At 39.8% G+C, this 23463-nt stretch overlaps 1 protein-coding gene across 1 annotated transcript; it reads right to left on the reverse strand.

The window, feature by feature from the left end:
- Positions 1-263: 263 nt before the first annotated feature.
- On the reverse strand, positions 264-23056 carry LOC124255004. The gene is made up of 3 exons (XM_046688843.1): positions 22873-23056; positions 17740-17973; positions 264-2392 (listed from the first exon to the last, which is right to left on the reverse strand). The coding sequence occupies exons 1-3, from the start codon at positions 22915-22917 to the stop codon at positions 1016-1018; spliced, it is 1656 nt and encodes a 551-aa protein (XP_046544799.1). The 5' UTR covers positions 22918-23056; the 3' UTR covers positions 264-1015.
- Between the last annotated feature and the right edge of the window lie 407 nt (positions 23057-23463).

Genomic DNA, 23463 nt, shown 5'->3' on the forward strand with positions numbered 1-23463 from the left:
CTCTGCACTCCTCCCTCGTGCAAAATAGTGAACTGTGTCAATATTGTAATGATAGTTTGTTAAAGAACTTTTTTATTCTGCAAACACCTCTCAGAGTTGGTCTGACGTTTTTATTATGATCAGTGTTTCATTGAGTATTTTATGTTTATTAGTTTTCGAGTGAGATTGCAATTCATCGGTCCGCTTTTGAGCCAAACGGACTATAGGCTACCAAACCGCCGACAATAACAACGAAGGTTGCATGTGAAAAACAAACACAAACGTGAAAAGCAGGTTAAAACACAGATAACATTTACTCTGGCCAATGTAACAAGAAATATCACAGAAATATAAAAACATATCCCGCCTTCAAGGCGATCGTGATTCAAGTGTGGGAGGAAACAGGTGATCGATAACAACCGACTGATCCTGTGTTTGATCGTTATTACACGTTGAGATCCAATCGTGTTCACACAAAATAGTTCGATCGTTGGAACAAATAAACGGATAAGTTGGGTTAGTGTCCAAGGACGCCCTAATCTCAGCGCCGATGTCGATATTCTTTTTCAGCGGCAGTCTCCATATCACGACCAACGAAAACTTTATTGAACTGTTTATGCCACCACCAATACCAAACCAAACACGGTTTGTTGGTGCAAGCTGTTTATGGTCAAGGTCACCCTTAAAAGTCATGCAATAAACACGCGGTGGTAACAATTAGGTTACATGTTCAAGAGAATAGAATTAATTGAAATCTTTGGTTAAATGGGCTCATAAATAAAGCATAAAATGTTTCAGTCACAATCCATCCTTGAATAATACATTCAAAGTGTGATCCAAAGCATGCATTCCCGTAACACAGTGAGTTTTAAGCGCCCACGCGGTAATTACTGTGTTGTTTTACCAAAGCGCCCGTCATGGTGGAGACGCTAAATAATACAATAGATACTCCTCCCTAAAACGGCCAAACATTCCCCAAATGGGAGAGATGAATTCGAAGTATAAAAAGTAAAAAATAACAACAAAAGAATCTGTTTCACACATCCATAATCTCCTCCTCCCCCTCCTCCTTCCCCCTGTCTGAGCACGACCCTTCTACGGAATCTTCTTTTTCCGGACCGGGCCCCCCGGGCTCTTTGATATGCACATGTCTGTGGACCACCTGCCGGAGCCTCCCTCCATCTCGGACAGGCGGGAGACACCCGGTGCTGCGATGTATCCCGGGCAACGGGTCTCCATAAGAAGAGAACTGATCCCGAACCATCATTGTGGCTTTGGATGGTCGCTCCCTCGAGCTGGTTTCTCGAGGAGGGGGGTCTCCACCCCATATAACCTTGGAATTATTCAGTCGACAGAATACCTTGTCGAGGATATGCTTTTCTTGAAGAAGAGTTTTGTCATGGAACTCGCCGCTGGGCTGCATCCCAGTGGGGGATGGTGATCTATTCCCTGTATCCTCCCTGTTCAATGATGTGTTGGAGGCAGAGAGTCGGACATTCAGAGAGGAGAGACTCCTCTTGGGCCAGGTCTGGTTTAGGGCCACGTCAGTATCCAGTTCAGGCTGATTTCTGTCTTTGCTTGGAAACCCAGGCCCCGATGCTCGTCTCCGCTTCAGATCAGCGTTGTCAACATCAGCCATTTTGAATTTTTCACTTTTTACCTTCTTACCGACCCCTTTTTCTTTTTTGGACTGCTTTGCTTTCTCATCTTTGTCAGGGTGATGACAAATCTCTCTGATCTCCCTCGCACACTCTCTTACAGTTGTAACCAGCTCTCCCAGACTTGCTAGACTAAGTTCCGTCTCTTCATCACTGAGCTGTTCCGCGGTTCTTCTGACGGCAGACTTCAGACGACGATTGACAGAAGGCGATCTTGGTGACGTCAACGGCGCAACAGGGTGATTGGTTGGCCGCTTGCTGTTCTCTTCCGAAAGTTTGTTAGCTGCATTCTGAACATATTCCTCGCCAGTGATGATGACATCAGGGGGAGGTAATCCAGCGCACGGTGACGGCGTGATCTTGTCGGACGATTCTTCCACCGATGCATCTTGAACTTCCTGTATAAACTGGTGCATCTTTTCATTCATTGACTGCCATTTGTGATTGGTAGGGGTCGGATTTGGTGCTTGTTCTTCAGCCCATTCGAAATCGGTCGCCATGTTGGAAGTTTCCTGATTGGAATCTGGGTCCTTTGTACAACCAGAGATTATTTTCACTACGTCAAGATGGCCTCCTTGAGCTGCATGTTCCAATGCCCCCATTCCATCATAGTTCTTCTTCAAAAGGTCAAGGCTGATGTGACCTTTTTTGTGATAATCAATGATGACCTTGACAATGTCAATATGGCCAAGCGCGCATGCGTACATCAGACCTGTATTCCCATCGGCATCCGTAAGATCCGCTCGGAGGCTGTTCTGAAAATATAAAACATGCATACATTCATAAACTATTAATCACAACCTTTCGTTTTCTGATTTTAGAGAGTATAATTGATTTTCAATCATAGCAGTACCAGTGGATTTGATCAATGTTGTTGCAACCCCACCCAACCAGTTTAGCTTCCCACAGCAGTTGTTGAACGAACCTTCATTAAAGTGTAGTGGAACGTTGTACAAGCTTAGTTAAGACACCATTGTAGTCAGTACATCATTTGAAGTCCAGTAAATATCAATGATAATTCACAACTTAAACCAGCTGTTTTTCTGAAATCTAGTCAGTGATTATTACTGATTAAATTTAGTAACTTTTACTAATGTACGATAGGCCACCTATGAGATTTATAAGTAAAGATTTATCAATTTGAAGGTAAATTTAAAGTCTCTCAACACACACACACACACACACACACGCACGCACACACACGCACGCGCGCGCGCACACACACACACACACACACACCTCTTCATACTCTTCCTGTCATTGCATTATTAACAACGACTATGTCTTAGTTGGAAATAAACATCTGAACTTTATGGAATCATCATTGAATGTCGAGTCTGAGTCTCGATTATACCCATCCAATAGCTCATACCCCTTTAAAGGTCTTGAACTACGCCTGTTCAACTTCTCCTGAACATTCCTTCATAAACCGTTCAGCATCTCCTGCCTCTACTCATCCAACATTTCAGGAATCTACTCATTCAACATTTCAGGAATCTACTCATTCAACATTTCAGGAATCTACTCATTCAACATTTCAGGAATCTACTCATCCAACATTTCAGGAATCTACTCATCCAACATTTCAGGAATCTACTCATTCAACATTTCAGGAATCTACTCATTCAACATTTCAGGAATCTACTCATTCAACATTTCAGGAATCTACTCATTCAACATTTCAGGAATCTACTCATTCAACATTTCATTCAACATTTCAGGAATCTACTCATCCAACATTTCAGGAATCTACTCATTCAACATTTCAGGAATCTACTCATTCAACATTTCATTTAACATTTCAGGAATCTACTCATCCAACATTTCAGGAATCTACTCATTCAACATTTCAGGAATCTACTCATTCAACATTTCAGGAATCTACTCATTCAACATTTCAGGAATCTACTCATTCAACATTTCAGGAATCTACTCATTCAACATTTCAGGAATCTACTCATTCAACATTTCAGGAATCTACTCATTCAACATTTCATTCAACATTTCAGGAATCTACTCATCCAACATTTCAGGAATCTACTCATTCAACATTTCAGGAATCTGCTCATTCAACATTTCAGGAATCTACTCATTCAACATTTCATTCAACATTTCAGGAATCTACTCATTCAACATTTCAGGAATCTACTCATTCAACACTTCAGGAATCTACTCATTCAACATTTCAGGAATCTGCTCATTCAACATTTCAGGAATCTACTCATCCAACACTTCAGGAATCTACTCATTCAACATTTCATTCAACATTTCAGGAATCTACTCATTCAACATTTCATTCAACATTTCAGGAATCTACTCATTCAACATTTCAGGAATTTACTCATTCAACACTTCAGGAATCTACTCATTCAACATTTCAGGAATCTACTCATTCAACATTTCAGGAATCTACTCATTCAACATTTCAGGAATCTACTCATCCAACATTTCAGGAATCTACTCATTCAACATTTCATTCAACATTTCAGGAATCTACTCATTCAACATTTCAGGAATCTACTCATTCAACATTTCAGGATTCTGCTCATTCAACATTTCAGGAATCTACTCATCCAACATTTCAGGAATCTACTCATTCAACATTTCATTCAACATTTCAGGAATCTACTCATTCAACATTTCAGGAATCTACTCATTCAACACTTCAGGAATCTACTCATTCAACATTTCAGGAATCTACTCATTCAACATTTCAGGAATCTACTCATTCAACATTTCAGGAATTTACTCATTCAACATTTCAGGAATCTACTCATCCAACATTTCAGGAATCTTTACTTCAGGAATCTACTCATTCAACATTTCAGGAATCTACTCATTCAACATTTCAGGAATCTACTCATCCAACATTTCAGGAATCTACTCATTCAACATTTCAGGAATCTACTCATTCAACATTTCAGGAATTTACTCATTCAACATTTCAGGAATCTACTCATTCAACATTTCAGGAATTTACTCATTCAACATTTCAGGAATCTACTCATTCAACATTTCAGGAATCTACTCATTCACCATTTCAGGAATCTACTCATTCAACATTTCAGGAATCTACTCATTCAACATTTCAGGAATTTACTCATTCAACATTTCAGGAATCTACTCATTCACCATTTCAGGAATCTACTCATTTAACATTTCAGGAATCTACTCATTTAACATTTCAGGAATCTACTCATTCAACATTTCAGGAATCTACTCATTCAACATTTCAGGAATCTACTCATTCAACATTTCAGGAATTTACTCATTCAACATTTCAGGAATCTACTCATTCAACATTTCAGGAATCTACTCATTCAACATTTCAGGAATCTACTCATTCAACATTTCAGGAATTTACTCATTCAACATTTCAGGAATCTACTCATTCAACATTTCATTCAACATTTCATGAATCTACTCATTCACCATTTCAGGAATCTACTCATTCAACACTTCAGGAATCTACTCATTTAACATTTCATTCAACATTTCAGGAATCTACTCATTCAACACTTCAGGAATCTACTCATTCACCATTTCATTCACCATTTCATGAATCTACTCATTCAACATTTCATTTCATTCAACATTTTCATGAATCTACTCATTCAACATTTCATTCAACATTTCATGAATCTACTCATTCAACATTTCAGGAATCTACTCATTCAACATTTCATTCAACATTTCATGAATCTACTCATTCAACACTTCAGGAATCTACTCATTCAACACTTCAGGAATCTACTCATTCAACATTTCAGGAATCTACTCATTCAACATTTCAGGAATCTGCTCATTCAACATTTCAGGAATCTACTCATTCAACATTTCAGGAATCTGCTCATTCAACATTTCAGGAATCTACTCATTCAACATTTCAGGAATCTACTCATTCAACATTTCAGGAATCTACTCATTCAACATTTCAGGAATCTACTCATTCAACACTTCAGGAATCTACTCATTCAACATTTCAGGAATTTACTCATTCAACATTTCAGGAATCTACTCATTCAACATTTCAGGAATCTACTCATTCAACATTTCAGGAATCTACTCATTCAACATTTCAGGAATCTACTCATTCAACACTTCAGGAATTTACTCATTCAACATTTCAGGAATCTACTCATTCAACATTTCAGGAATCTACTCATTCAACATTTCAGGAATCTACTCATCCAACATTTCAGGAATCTACTCATTCAACATTTCATTCAACATTTCAGGAATCTACTCATTCAACATTTCAGGAATCTACTCATTCAACATTTCAGGAATCTACTCATTCAACATTTGAGGAATTTACTCATTCAACATTTCAGGAATCTACTCATTCACCATTTCAGGAATCTACTCATTTAACATTTCAGGAATCTACTCATTTAACATTTCAGGAATCTACTCATTCAACATTTCAGGAATTTACTCATTCAACATTTCAGGAATCTACTCATTCAACATTTCAGGAATCTACTCATTCAACATTTCAGGAATCTACTCATTCAACATTTCAGGAATCTACTCATTCAACATTTCAGGAATCTACTCATTCAACATTTCATTCAACATTTCAGGAATCTACTCATTCAACATTTCAGGAATCTACTCATTCAACATTTCAGGAATCTACTCATTCAACATTTCAGGAATTTACTCATTCAACATTTCAGGAATCTACTCATCCAACATTTCAGGAATCTACTCATTCAACATTTCAGGAATCTACTCATTCAACATTTCAGGAATTTACTCATTCAACATTTCAGGAATCTACTCATTCAACATTTCAGGAATTTACTCATTCAACATTTCAGGAATCTACTCATTCAACATTTCAGGAATCTACTCATTCACCATTTCAGGAATCTACTCATTCAACATTTCAGGAATCTACTCATTCAACATTTCAGGAATCTACTCATTCAACATTTCAGGAATTTACTCATTCAACATTTCAGGAATCTACTCATCCAACATTTCAGGAATCTTTACTTCAGGAATCTACTCATTCAACATTTCAGGAATCTACTCATTCAACATTTCAGGAATCTACTCATCCAACATTTCAGGAATCTACTCATTCAACATTTCAGGAATCTACTCATTCAACATTTCAGGAATTTACTCATTCAACATTTCAGGAATCTACTCATTCAACATTTCAGGAATTTACTCATTCAACATTTCAGGAATCTACTCATTCAACATTTCAGGAATCTACTCATTCACCATTTCAGGAATCTACTCATTCAACATTTCAGGAATCTACTCATTCAACATTTCAGGAATTTACTCATTCAACATTTCAGGAATCTACTCATTCACCATTTCAGGAATCTACTCATTTAACATTTCAGGAATCTACTCATTTAACATTTCAGGAATCTACTCATTCAACATTTCAGGAATCTACTCATTCAACATTTCAGGAATCTACTCATTCAACATTTCAGGAATTTACTCATTCAACATTTCAGGAATCTACTCATTCAACATTTCAGGAATCTACTCATTCAACATTTCAGGAATCTACTCATTCAACATTTCAGGAATTTACTCATTCAACATTTCAGGAATCTACTCATTCAACATTTCATTCAACATTTCATGAATCTACTCATTCACCATTTCAGGAATCTACTCATTCAACACTTCAGGAATCTACTCATTTAACATTTCATTCAACATTTCAGGAATCTACTCATTCAACACTTCAGGAATCTACTCATTCACCATTTCATTCACCATTTCATGAATCTACTCATTCAACATTTCATTCAACATTTCATGAATCTACTCATTCAACATTTCATTCAACATTTCATGAATCTACTCATTCAACATTTCAGGAATCTACTCATTCAACATTTCATTCAACATTTCATGAATCTACTCATTCAACACTTCAGGAATCTACTCATTCAACACTTCAGGAATCTACTCATTCAACATTTCAGGAATCTACTCATTCAACATTTCAGGAATCTGCTCATTCAACATTTCAGGAATCTACTCATTCAACATTTCAGGAATCTGCTCATTCAACATTTCAGGAATCTACTCATTCAACATTTCAGGAATCTACTCATTCAACATTTCAGGAATCTACTCATTCAACATTTCAGGAATCTACTCATTCAACACTTCAGGAATCTACTCATTCAACATTTCAGGAATTTACTCATTCAACATTTCAGGAATCTACTCATTCAACATTTCAGGAATCTACTCATTCAACATTTCAGGAATCTACTCATTCAACATTTCAGGAATCTACTCATTCAACACTTCAGGAATTTACTCATTCAACATTTCAGGAATCTACTCATTCAACATTTCAGGAATCTACTCATTCAACATTTCAGGAATCTACTCATTCAACATTTCAGGAATCTACTCATTCAACATTTCATTCAACATTTCAGGAATCTACTCATTCAACATTTCAGGAATCTACTCATTCAACATTTCAGGAATCTACTCATTCAACATTTGAGGAATTTACTCATTCAACATTTCAGGAATCTACTCATTCACCATTTCAGGAATCTACTCATTTAACATTTCAGGAATCTACTCATTTTAACATTTCAGGAATCTACTCATTCAACATTTCAGGAATTTACTCATTCAACATTTCAGGAATCTACTCATTCAACATTTCAGGAATCTACTCATTCAACATTTCAGGAATCTACTCATTCAACATTTCAGGAATCTACTCATTCAACATTTCAGGAATCTACTCATTCAACATTTCATTCAACATTTCAGGAATCTACTCATTCAACATTTCAGGAATTTACTCATTCAACATTTCAGGAATCTACTCATTCAACATTTCAGGAATTTACTCATTCAACATTTCAGGAATTTACTCATTCAACATTTCAGGAATCTACTCATTCACCATTTCAGGAATCTACTCATTTAACATTTCAGGAATCTTTACTTCAGGAATCTACTCATTCAACATTTCAGGAATCTACTCTTTCAACATTTCAGGAATCTACTCATTTAACATTTCAGGAATCTACTCATTTAACATTTCAGGAATCTTTACTTCAGGAATCTACTCATTCAACATTTCAGGAATCTACTCATTCAACATTTCAGGAATCTACTCATTTAACATTTCAGGAATCTTTACTTCAGGAATCTACTCATTCACCATTTCAGGAATCTACTCATTCAACATTTCAGGAATCTACTCATTCAACACTTCAGGAATCTACTCATTCAACATTTCAGGAATCTACTCATTCACCATTTCAGGAATCTACTCATTTAACATTTCAGGAATCTACTCATTCAACACTTCAGGAGTCTACTCATCCAACATTTCAGGAATCTACTCGTTCACCATTTCAGGAATCTACTCATTTAACATTTCAGGAATCTACGCATTCAACATTTCAGGAATGTTTACTTCAGGAATCTACTCATTCAACATTTCAGGAATCTACTCATTCAACACTTCAGGAATCTACTCATTCAACATTTCAGGAATCTACGCATTCAACAATTCAGGAATCTACTCATTCAACATTTCAGGAGTCTACCCATTCAACACTTCAGGAATCTACTCATTCAACATTTCAGGAATCTACGCATTCAACAATTCAGGAATCTACTCATTTAACATTTCAGGAATCTACTCATTCAACACTTCAGGAATCTACTCATCCAACATTTCAGGAATCTACTCATTCAACATTTCAGGAATCTACTCATTTAACATTTCAGGAATCTACGCATTCAACATTTCAGGAATGTTTACTTCAGGAATCTACTCATTCAACATTTCAGGAATCTACTCATTCAACATTTCAGGAATCTACTCATTCAACATTTCAGGAATCTACTCATTCAACACTTCAGGAATCTACTCATTCAACATTTCAGGAATCTACTCATTTAACATTTCAGGAATCTACTCATTTAACATTTCAGGAATCTACTCATTCAACATTTCAGGAATCTACTCATTCAACATTTCAGGAATCTACTCATTCAACACTTCAGGAATCTACTCATTCAACATTTCAGGAATTTACGCATTCAACACTTCAGGAATCTACTCATTCAACACTTCAGGAATCTACTCATTCAACAATTCAGGAATCTACTCATTCAACACTTCCTGCGGGATATACCCGTTCAATGTCTGCACGTTCATAACTTCCTGGACCCTTGAAGATCTGGGTAAGAATTGATCTTCAGTAGCCCACGCTTGTCGTAAAAGGCGACTAACGGGATCGGGTGGTCAGGCTCGCTGACTTGGTTGACACGTGTCATTTGTTTGTCATTTTAAGTGATGTTAATGCAAAACGGTTTCCATGGGTTCAAGTGATTTGAAACGTTGATTCTAAACAATCTTTTAGATGAATAGTTTCTAAATATTTAAAGCACAAGATAAGGGCTCGAGTTCAAGTGTATATTTACTGTCCATTTGATGTTTATCAGTGTCAGTGCATCTTCCATTATCCTGAGTATTATGTTTCCATTCGCTTGAAAACAGACCCGTGAAGACCCGGGTTAGAATTGATCTTCAGTAACCCACGCTTGTCGTAAGAGGCCACTAACTGGATCGGGTGGTCAGGCTCGCTGACTTGGTTGACACATGTCATAGTTCCCAATTGGGTAGATCGATGCCCATGCTGTTGATCACTGGGTTGCCTGGTCCAGACTTGATTATTTACAGACCGCCGCCATATAGCTGGAATATTGCTGAGTGCGGCGTTAAACAACAAACCAATTAACCTGCCAACCATAATGTCCTGAATCGTTCCGTTCAACATCTCAAAATACCCGTTTGCAACATCAACTACCCCTTCAAATTTCCCAAACCTAAAAATTCCAAACATCGATACACCCGAAACTGAACCATCCCGCTAAAATGCCCTGAATTTACCCGTTCAACGCATCAATATACCCGTTTACAACATAAGCCACCCCGTTCAGTATCACCGCGATCATCACCAACATGTGACTCACACCAACATAAATAAACAGAAAAGAGAAACTTTAAATAAACCCGACATTCATAGACCGTTAAAAGGTCGGTATATGTTTGATTTATTCATGCTTCCACTTTATGGACTATGAACAGATTCATATAAGGTAGATGTAAATTTACTGAACCGCAAAAGAAACGCCACACCGACAGAGGTTTCTTAAAGCACACATTTTTATTCGCTCTGATTAACAATCAAAACGGAGGACTGAGTTCAAACTTGACAGTTATGGTCAACACATTTTCGGGAATCACATTTTACACAAACAAAATCACCAGAAATGATATCATTAGGATACCTCATAGTCAGTATCGTGTGTCACCTCCATGGGCATCGATCACGACGTTGCATCGCCTGTACATGGACGGAATTAGACGGTTGATGAAGGCCATAGGCGCTTGGGGCTATACTCTGCGAAATGCTTGATCGGATCCAGCCGCAGTTGTCGCCCTCGGTTGCAGGTCATTCAGTATCCTTGGAATCTCGACCGCCTCCGTTGTGTAGTGGTTAGAGCGTCCGCCCGGAGAGCGGAAGGTCGCGGGTTCGATCCCCGACCGCGTCATACCAAAAGACGTTAAAATATGGTACTTGTTGGTCCCTGCCTGGCGTTCGGCATTAATGGGTACAACAAGGACTGGTTGGCTCGGAGTCAGTATAATGTGTCTGAGTGGGGTATTCATGCTTCACTGCGGCTTGGTATCTCAGTGGGCTAGCTTCAGTCTGGGCTAGTACAAGCAGCCGCACCTACACATACACACGCATGCACGTCATATGAGCGACATATTCTCCAGCGCGACGTTAAACCCAATTTCACCTCACCTCACCTTTGAATCTCGTCCCAAAGGTGTTCTATTTGGCTTAAATCAGGACTGAGTGCAGGCCATTGTAGGGTTTGGATGCCATGATGTCTTAGGAAGTCCAGTGTTGCTCTGGCTGGTGGGCACGGGTGTCGTTTTGCTGGAAGATGTGACTTCTGTGACGTCCAAAATGTGGTACAATGTTGGGTCTTATGATTTGGTCAATATAGCGAGAAGCTGTCACGCCATTTCCTCGTCCTGGACCGAGATTCTGGAATACCACGGGTCCAACTCTCTGGTTTAGACAGATTGCACCCCACAGCATGATGCTTGGACCAACCGATGTCTGTTTCAACAATACACTAATTGGAAAACAGTTCCCCACGCCTTCGCCATACTCTCACTCTGCCATCGGCTGTCGAAACACAATATCGGCTTTCATCAAAATAAAAGCACAGTTCTGAAAATATCAATAGCGCCAATTTCGATGGTGAGTTACTCATTGCAGTCGGTTTGGGCGGTAACGAGCGGTGAGGACAGGACCACGATATGGTCTGTGACAGCAGAGTTTTTTTCCGCGCAAATATCGACACACTGTATCCTCACTTATGGGTCTGTTGTGAGTCCCAATGGTCTGTCGTGCTGGGCCCGCCGCTCTGGTGAAGTGATCCTGCAGATGGTTGCACACAATTTGTCGGTCATGACGTTGTGATGTAACGGAAGGTCGTGGACGGTCTTACATGCTGTTACTGGCCTGATACCGCTCCTGTAGTCTGTAGATTGTCCTAACATGAACATTACAATGATTGGCTACCCTCCGCGGAGTCTGGCATGGCGATTGTGGCAAAACAAGAATAATTTCAGTTTCGGACTCGCTTTCATTGGTAGGGTTGTCACGATATGCACGTGAATTTTCATTTTCACGAATGTACACGGAACCTTTCACCACGTCTGTCTTTTTAAGTGTGCTTTTTAGGCATGCTTTTTCATCAGAAAGCACACTAATGTTGGCAATAACTGTCAATTTGGACTGAAAAACGTTAACAACGCGGTAAAATCATAATAAAAACGCCACCTTGTAAGAACAAAATTTTGTATTTAGTTTTGAAAGGTGACGTTTCTTTTGCGGTTCAGTATATATCTCAGTTGATTTCCTGAACGGGACCAACTATATATTTACCTTATAGTTACTTTTCTGTGCAATTGTAATGACAAAATACTCACTATCGGTTCAAACATGGAGATTGGCTTCTTCGAAATGCACGAAATTTGCAAGAAGCATGCTATAGTGGAGAAAACACACCACCAGACGCTTATCATTTCAACTCAATGTTTAGAAGTGCAGAAGTTAGAAAAACACCCCTATTGTGGAACATATTCCACATGCCAAGCCTCGGGGGAAATGACAGATAGATATGCTTCAGTCTGGTGCCACACGGCGTGACGTGAGTGAGTGAGTTTAGTTTTACGCCGCTTTTAGCAATATTCCAGCAATATCACGGCGGGGGACACCAGAAATGGGCTTACAACATTGTTCCCATGTGGGGAATCGAATCCAGGTCTTCGGCGTAACGAGCGAACGCTTAAACCACTAGTCTACCCCACCGCCCCTCAATTCAAAGTACATAGAAACACCATTTGGTACTTATGGCGATTGACCTTTCAAGTATGGAACAAACTTCCTCCTACTTTAAAGTCTGCACGCTCTGTACAGGCTTTCCGCCGCCACCTCAATACACATCTATTCTCCTCAGACATTAAACTGGCATTACGAGACTACTTGAAGCGTCTGTGAGCAGCCTAGCTAGTACTCGGCCCTATATAAATAGATTATTATTATTATGGCGACGTCTTCAGTAAAACAATGCAGTTTTAAACCGTTCCCGTAATGGCAGCCCATCAATAACGACACGGGTTCAAACTATCAATGCCTACATCCCGCACCATACCTGGCAACAGAGGTGTGTCTGCCAGAACAGTTTGACGACGTCACCCGCCCCAGACGCTCATTCCGACGGCGAATTCTGACGCCATCACGTCGACGTGTCCAGTGGAGTAGACTTGCGATGGGGATCATGTGAGTAGCAAAGAGTTCTCTTCACTTATAATTCACGTTTCATTCTTCACCGATCTGACGGCAGAACACGTGTCCACAGGGGAACTTTACATAAGGTCACGTGTCCTGGAAGGGGTTGTTTCGGGACGGCAGCAAGAACACCAGTGATGTTGATTGAGGAAACTTGAATGCTGTGAGGTCCCGAGATTTTGGATTTTCAAATAGCCGCTTTACCATTTTTTTTACCATATTCAGCCTCAGAAGAATTCCAGTCAACAAATCTGATCTTGTCCTTTGTGATAAGGCCAATGAATCTGTTTATATCCTTGCGTTTTCTGTCCCTTCTGACAGCAATGTGATTGGCAAGATTCAGGAAAAGCATGATAAATATGCGGACCTCGCCTTTAAAATATCTGGCCTGCGTCCCAAGTACACTATCGTCAGGCTCCCCATTTTTCTCGGTGCCCTTGGTTTGGTACCTCCTGATCTCTTGTCGCAGATCAGGAGAGTGACGGGGTTCTTCACCGGGAGCACAGCCCTTCTGACACTCTGGGTAATGCAGAAGGCTGCAGTGTTGGGGAGTCTTCATATTCTCCGGAAAGTTCTTGGTGGGTTCGACTAGGCAGTGTTTCCTGGGAGAAGTCCAATTCGCTGTCTGGTCTGCGTGTAGAGTGGGCTAGGGCCCTGAGCTGATGATGAGCCTTACCAGCCTGACTGTGCCAGGATCACCCGAACCCTCTCTGCTGCATTTTTATCTTAATCTGTAACACATAATTACCAACTGTATTGGTATCTCAAACTGTTTGTCGTTGAAAATAAATAAATATGCTGTTTTCGGCACAAATTCACACCATTTGAAAGACAGTTGGGGTCATTTCCCCCAAAACCAACCAATAAAGGCCTTCACTTAACCAAACTATTTGTATGAAAACAAATCACAGCCACAGACTTCTTGCTTTCAAACTGTTTCGGAAATGAGTGATGGTTGAATGGATACAATCAAATTTAACAAGTTCTTTCAATCTTTAATTACATAAAAAATACCTCGGTGTATGTTCTTTCATCCCTCATTTTTGTAAGATGTGTGTGGTATTCAACCAAAGACAAATCTAGATTGCCAGTGCCACGTGGCAATGTATACAGATAAGAGGAATGTGTCTATATAAATCTAATTGTAGAGCTACTTTGGAGGAATGATTCCAATGTACACATTTGTTTTTGTTTTTTTATAAACAAATCGACTTAAGTTGAATGTAAGCTATATCTTAGTCATATATGGACCTGGATCCCCAAACGAAGTTCAGTGCAACATACCTTGTATACTGTACCAAGACCAGTGTGCGAAATAGCCACGGGCCAGCGGGACCGTGGCTAGTAAAAATCCAATCGGGACAGTAAATCCCCAGTCACTGGCCCGACTGGCTAGTGAATTTTCATGGGGTCATTGGTTATTTATGGTAATTTACCTTTTTTGTAAACTTTTGCTTAGTTTCTACATTCAAATTTCGGGCTCGTGAAATATTTTGTGGGCTAGTAACTTTCCAGCATAGCTAGCCCGACTGGCTAGCAAAATTTGGAAACTATTTCGCACACTGACCAAGACAAATAAAATAGTTCCCTGATCACTAATTAAAACAAATATATCTATACCTATAAAACTGTCATTATGTTATATTGTGTTGCTGGCAGTTTAGTCCATTTGCGATATCAAAAAAATTTCATGTTTCACCACAATACACGTAACGACATAACACAGGCATGAGTAATTTCATACTGATTAATACAAAATAGAGTTTTTAAAATCAGAATTTTAAAGTGGACATACTAATTATTATTTATGTATATCTTTCATGGTATTCATGGAACATGTCAAAGAGCAAGACTACAATCAGCTTCGACATGTCTACCAAATAATAGGAGGAGTTTTTAAAGAAAATAATAGCAAAGACGATGTTGCTTCTAGTACATAATCAAGCCTTGAAATGCACACCAGGTATATATTTCAGAAACCTCTTTAAATGACAGATACGAAATCCCTTACTAATTTTATTGAAATTCATACTGTACTGTTTGTTAATGTTACCTATTAAACGACAAATATAGTCAAGAGGTGAATGACTTTCCAAAGATTTCATTTGTAGGTGAGTGAGTGAGTTTAGTTTTACGCCGCACTCAGCAATATTCCAGCCAAATGGCGGCGGTCTGTAAATAATTGAGTCAGGACCAGACAATCCAGTGATCAACAGCATGAGGATCGGTCTGCGCAATTGGGAACCGATGACATGTGTCAACCAAGTCAGCGAGTCTGACCACCCGATCGCGCTAGTCGCCTCGTACGACAAGCATGGGTTACTGAAGATCAATATTCTAACCTGGATCTTCACGGATTCATTTGTAGGTAAAGTATTGTCCAAATTGGGTATGTCTGAGAAATTCATTGTTAAAGTTATTTCAAACCGAAATCTACCTTCGTCTTGTCAGTTTGCTTCATCACATTTTAATATCTTATCTGAAAATCAGCAAGCTGCAACTGAAGGATAACGGACCGTTCATAATTTATTACTGTGGGGGTGGGGATGGGTGGGGGCACCCATTTTCTTCTGGGGATGTGGGTGTGTGTGTGTGTGTGTGTGTGTGTGTGTGCGTGCGTGGGTGATTGTATACACATGTACTAGAGGGGATCAGCAAGTTTGTACATTAAAATATTAAAAATTATGCTTGGAAATATGGGATGGAGGGAGGGGATAATTGATTTGGTACATGACATGCGGGGGGATCACTTACTTTGCTCTAACAGCTCTACCTGCAAAAAGGCACTGACAACTTAATTGCACGTGCAGAAAGTCACGTGATCAGTGGTAATACCGGGCACGTGGCATGTTCACGATCTTATGGTTGAATGGGAAAGTTGACAAGATGTCAGACATTTCTGATGACGTGTTTTGTGACGAAGACAATAAATTAAGTCGATGATTCAGGGCGTCAGCTGCTACTCGTCTGTTTCAAGGCAACGTTGAAGAACAGCTTATTTCTTTGCACACACGTAAGATGCAGAGTACGCAAAGTCAACCATCTAACCCACTCAGCCGTCGCAGGTTCCACATGGAGTGATATAGATGGCTGACCTTGTGTGCTGGCGATTAGGAGCCTAGATCTAGATCTGAGAGTGTTTGAATGCCAGATGGGACCCAACAAAGGTACTGGAATCTGTACTTTACTGAGAAAGTGTAGCCTAATCCTAAATATAACACGTATTTCTTTGTGGCATTGTGTATTCGCATTCAGATCAATTTGTGTGATTTTATACGGAGTTTTACTTTTTTTTATATATGACCCCAGTTTGGCGTGAGTTTTATCAGTTTTGTCCTGAAAACGTGACATGAGTAATATAGTGTGAGTCTCAAGCTAAATGCCTGAGAGCATAGGCGGATCCAGAGTGGGGGTGCAGGGGTGTGCTAACACCAAAGCCACCACCCCATCCCCCTTTGCCCTGAAAGTATATTAAATGACCATTGAAACTCGGGTGAAAATGAAGTGTGCACCCCTCGTTTTCTCAATAGTGTGCACACCCCCTTTCTCAAAAAGCTGTATCCGCCCCTGGAGAGTTGGAGAAGTTGAATGAAATCAGTTCTAATAATGTCGGACTGACTGACTGACTGAGTTTGGTTTTACGCCGCTTTTAGCAATATTCCAGCAATATCACAGCGGGGGACACCAGAAATGGGCTTCACTCATTGTACCCATGTGGGGATTCGAACCCGGGTCTTCGGCGTGACGAGCCAACGCTTTAACCACTAGACTACCCCACCGCCCCTAATAATATCGGATGTGTAATGTAACAGAAGCGTGTTATAATACCAGTGAGTGTTCGTTTAACAATAATAAATCTAAAATTTTAATTCAAAATTGTAAATTGTTGGTCTCTTTTGCATTTTATTTTTATCGTGACACCTTAGTTTTGTTCTTAAAATATGATGCAAGTAATCAGACCAGACCATTTCTTTTCTTTGGCATTAAAGCGATACTGTGCGGTCAGGTGATGCACAGAAGGCTGCAGTGTTTTGAAAACCTGGGGTTTTCAAGTGATAGTTGATTTTTTGTGAACCGTTGTTCTGTACACCTGGACAATGCGTGGGTATTCTAGTATTGTTACCGTAACGAATAATCAGTTATATAGTTCGTTCGTTATTGGGTAAGAAATATTTGACATCACAACTTACGAATTGGAGAAGCTGCATAACTGAATCCAGCTGGTTCAGAATACAACCGTACATGATCACCGACTGGCCGCGGCCGTTTTGAAGGTTTATGTCGGCGCCGGACGCCAATAGTAGCTTAATGACGCCAAATCTGCAGTCTTGGTCGTGGACATACATCACACATGCCATAAGAGGCGTCTCCATGCGCTCGTTGCGGGCGTTGACGTCATATCCGGCCTCCAAAAGCAGCTTCACCTGGGGGAAAGAAAATCATATAGCTTCGGAAGTGACTAGTCAGACACTGTTGCGTGGCAGTTAAAGGGACCTACGTAAATAGTTCGTCTTATCCGAAATTCGACACAGTCGTAAAATAAGTGAACAAGGACTACGAAGTGAACAAGCAGTTACTTCGAGAGAACCGTACGTTTGACACAATAATGCTGAAAGAGGAATAGAATAACTTTTCAAACGAGTGAGTAAGTTTAGTTTTACTCCGCACAATAATTCAGCTATATAGCGGCGGTCTGTAAATAATTGAGTCTAGACCAGACAGTCCAGTCATCAACAGTATGAACATTGATCTACGCAATTGGGAACTATGACATGTGTCAACCAAGTCAGCGAGCCTGACCACCCGATCCAGTTAGTGGCCTCTTACGACAAGCGTGGGTTACTGAAGATCAATTCTAACCCGGGTCTTCACGGGTCTGTTTTCAAGCGAATGGAAACATAATACTCAGGATAATGGAAGATGCACTGACACTGATAAACATCAAATGGACAGTAAATATACACTTGAACTCGAGCCCTTATCTTGTGCTTTAAATATTTAGAAACTATTCATCTAAACGATTGTTTAGAATCAACGTTTCAAATCACTTGAATCCATAGAAACCGTTTTGCATTTACATCACTTAAAATTACAAACACAAAGAGAATTTTACCACTGAAATTATTTAAATACATTTAATGGATAAATGTGGGGCTTTTTTAAAAAATTTAAATGTATGTATTTTTTAGACATTTCAGTATCCCTTGAAACAGTAATCCACGAAAACAGTTTTGGATTGACACACGTCAGCTGACTGAATAGAAACCCGTTATCATTGAAACTTTTTAATATATTTTATTTAAAGACAGTATCAGTTGTATGCCACGGTATTATTAAAATATTAAACTAAGCAGTGGATAGGTCTATATTAATGTCACGTCAAATATGAATATATCATTCAGTCATTCATTCATTGGTACAGGTAATTCTCTACCATGGAGGACGTGGAAACAACGTTCATACCCAGCAGTGATAGCGTGAATGATTGGAATGATGAAATTGATGATATTACACTTTCCCAAGTTGGTGAGGCGATGGAGTTGGATTTAAAGTTTGAGGACCTAACTTTATCCCAGTCTTTGAACCTTTACGAAGTGAGTGGGAGCGACCAAATTGACCAGGTGTTGGATTATTTGTTCCTTAATTCGACCCATTTTCTGAAGAAAGTAGGCCTGATGACATTACCAATCCTGTTGATCCACCCGCTCAAACTGAACGATTTGCGAAAATCGTATCAGAAGACGATATTTTGCAACGCATAGCTGATGCTGAAAGTAAGAACACTCGAAATAACACGAAGTGGGCGATGCGTGTTTTCGACCAAAGGCGAGGATCCCGACAAGATATTTGTGTGCCAGAGATCAAAGACTTTACATCCGCCGATGTAAACAACTATCTGTCCAGGTTTGTGTTGGAAGTGCGAAAGGTAGATGGTTCAGAATATCCACCCAAAACCCTCTATCTCTTAGGTGCCGGTTTGCTACGTCGCATGCGGGAAATGGGAAACATCGGCGTTAACTTTTTGGATTCGCAAAAACTAGCGTTTCCGACAAGTTCTGAGTGCCGAGATGCGAAGATTAACAGCAAAAGGTATCAGCACGACTGTTAAACAAGATGAACCCATCAGCGAAGAAACCGATAAAACTTTATGGGATAAGGAATTGCTTGGGGATAAAACCAGCCAAAGTCTCCAGAACACAGTGTTCTTCTACAACTGTAAACGTTTCGGACTCCGAGCCTGTGATGAACATAGAAGCCTACAAGCTATTCAAATTTTGGTCGGGACTGATCAGATGGGACCATATTATATGTTGTCAGGCATCGAAAACAAACTGGATCCACCTCTTGCACCTAAACCAATGAAAACGGAGCCCTCTGCCACTGTAAGTCACGGAGACGGCGGCGTCCACACCATCTATTGTGTATCAAAACTGCATCTTTAACTTTTAATTCCAGATTGAAAACAATCTAATTTCTTTGCTCTTTTTGTAGTTTATTACAATTGTTTTAAAATGATATTCATTTTTTCCTAAATAAATTTGTCAACATTGTACTTGTTTTTATGTTCTACAGTGTATCTCAACTTCCTTCTGGCGAAACCTGTTTACAATGACGTCATAGTTTCGGCACACGAGAGAATCAGTAGGGCGAAACCATGTAGTAACTAGCGATTACAACATGGGCAACATCAAAGAGCCCGCCGCTTATCTAAATCAAATCAACATTCAATCTAAATCTCGTCGAAAATTCCTTATACGATTCCGACTTGGTCTCAGTGGATCGGAAGTGAACAAAGGAAGACACCACGGCATCGAGAAATCAGCCCGACTTTGCAAAATATGTAATAATGGAGCCAAAAACGAGTACCATTTCATCTACGTCTGTCCCATCTATGGTCAACTAAGCTCTAAGTATTTACCTCCATATAACTTCATGTCTATATATAATTTTAAGAATTTGTTATCTTGCAATAACCCTACTACCCAATTTTAAAAACATTTTGCTCTGTTTATACACCATGCTTTAAAATTACGCCAAGCTTCCCATTGTTAACCATATTGTATGTTGTTGTATTGAAATATATGTAACTCGACAGTCTGTGGGCCTGTGGCCTTTTGAACAATAAAGCGTTGAATGTAATTGAATTGACAACAACCGCTGTATTCTCGAGCCCTGTTCCTGTTTTTGAGTGTCCACTTCAATGCAGTGGGCATACCACTGGACAGGTAAATTATATTCGTCATGTTTCGATTTATCGATGTCACGGGATCAGTTAAAGGTTTGGTGGAATGTCGAGTTTGAAGAAGATTAATAATGAATCAAGCTGGTTAACCTTCTGTTGTTATCGATTATCTATTTATACCCCAACGCCATTCAAACAGACAGGCGACCCACTACAGGTATGGGTGAGAATGTGAAAATTGCGTTTTCACTTCACGTGGAGAGCTGAGGTGAAATTGCGTTTTATATCGCGTGCAGGATTGCTACACATATACATATCGCACAAGCGTGGGTGCGTGTGCGTTTTCTGGGTTAATGCTGGTTATGTAGAGCTCGACCAGGCTGAGATACCAACCCGCAGTTTAAACATGGATACCCCGCTCAGATTAGGTATACAGACTCCAAACCGATCAATCCTTGTCTTATCCCTTTCATGCCAAGCGCTGACCCGTGAAGATCCGGGTTAGAATTGATCTTCAGTTACCCATGATTTTCGTAGGAGGCGACTAACGGGATCGGGTAGTCAGACTCGCTGACTTGGTTGACACATGCCAATTGCATAGATCGATGCTTATGATGTTGGTCACTGGATTGTCTGGTCCCGACTTCATTATATAAAAACCGATTATTTACAGACCGCCGCCATATAGCTGGAATATTGCTGAGTGTGGCGTAAAACTAAACTCACTCACTCGTGCCAAGTATCTTTTAACGCAATTTGGCATGGGGCCGCCAAAGATCGAACCCCCGCTCTCCGTGCAGACGTTTTACCCTCTTCACCCCGGAGGCGATCCCCATGAGTCCCTAGCACAGGGTTGAGGTGAAAATCTAATCATCCACTATCCCATTGTAGAGCTTACCAGGGACCCGTTGAAGAAAGCACCTTTAGCGCTATGACAATCACAATCCCATGTTAAGGTATGGGAGTTACGATGACATTAGGGCTAAGATAGCTTTGTGCAGCCGGACCAAAAATAATTGCGTTTTGTAAAAGTGTAGGTTTTGCCTTGATTTAAACCATTGATTTATTAACATATTGTCCTTGTTTTGTATCACTTCGGATATTTATTTCCTCAACAATTGTTTCAAATATACTAGTAAACAATTATTTGGGAATACCTGACTCATATTTTCCCAGTATACACATATTTTCAAATCCGATGGCAGTAGTGGAAATAACTTTAAAATTGCTAGTGTACTCCAGTACAGTGGCACATGTAAAATCACTTGCCCTGATAATTTTTCAACTATACCGGCCGTTTTCTTGTTGATTTTTTAAATAAACAACATAATTAATATTGGAAAGTCAACTGAACACCGGTACAGTGTGATATACAAATTTGCTTGCCCGACAGAAAAAAAACACTGGACTGGGGCGTCGGGCAATGGGTTATTTCCACCCCTGGAAGGCCCTATCAAGTCTTGACCAGGCAAATAGTGATCGATATTATGGACAGCGAACTGCAACCAGGGAGCTGAGAATATATATTCCATATTTTACTGGGTGACATTACAGTCTTCGCCGAACTACCGCGACGTTTAGTCTAAATCAATATCACCACGACGTGAAAATTACACAAGCAATGAAACATTTGCCTTTTGTGAAATATCATGTCTATTGTGTCTCGTGAAAAGGTTGACAATTGAACTCGTAGGTGGGAACGTATCAGGCTGCTGATGTTTGACAAGAACAACCAATACTCTCTTTACTACAATGTGGCGACACTGTGCTGCCCGGCAAGGTTTGTTTTGTGCCACGGACAAAATGCCATAGAAGTAAAAATCCACTTCAGACCTGGGCGTTTTGGGGGGAAAAGGCCATCTTGGGCAACACTACTGTGCTAATATCTGATAATTTCACACATTTGTACTAAAGGGTCGTTTGTTTCTCCAGACAAATCCTATGACTAGAAATAGATCAAGAACTGCACTGTACTACCGAAACAAATAGTAAGAATAAATAGTGATGGTTATTTCAAAGGTACTTTAGTTGTCTCACGTTACCTGTTTCTGATTGTAGAGACAGTTACATATTTTCCCTACCCCGTCCAAACGAGATGTTTACCAAATATGGACACGCTTACCTTATCACAGAATCTTACCTGCCGAAAGCTATTTCTCTTGACCACCTCGAACAAATCTGTCATATCCAGGAACTTGTTTATCCCGATCCAGATGAGTTAGAAGTCATTGCCTACTGCCAAGCACAGCAGACGACCCTCTGCACGCCTGCCAATGTAAACATATTGACAGTGTGGCCGGTGCAGTCTCGATCAGTACATGATTCCGTCCTCGGGAACAATGGTGTGACGTCACGTACACCCATAGAACAATCCCATTTGACGTCACTATTGTACTTCCGGTTCAACGCGTAATCCATGATCTGTGTGATTGACATCGTGTTCGTTCCTCAAAATGGAGACGCAGTTCCCTCATTAATCCGCGTTTATCGACAGTGTTGCAGGCCGTTGAATTATTTAGTGTCTTCTATACACGACACACAGTGAGTCCTAGTTTCTGCGGTTGTGCCCATTACAACCATTAATGACTACTTTTATTGACAGCCATTACTCGTTATATATCATCTCTGTTGATGTGTTAATGTGACATTTTGTTGGAATATATCACAGAAACTACTTACCTCGCCAAACAAAACGATGATACATGTGTCCCTTATTATAAAAATATGCTCT

Source organism: Haliotis rubra, unplaced genomic scaffold, assembly GCF_003918875.1.
Source record: "Haliotis rubra isolate DU_JTF1 unplaced genomic scaffold, ASM391887v1 Scf59, whole genome shotgun sequence".
Taxonomy (NCBI): Eukaryota; Metazoa; Mollusca; class Gastropoda; order Lepetellida; family Haliotidae; genus Haliotis; species Haliotis rubra.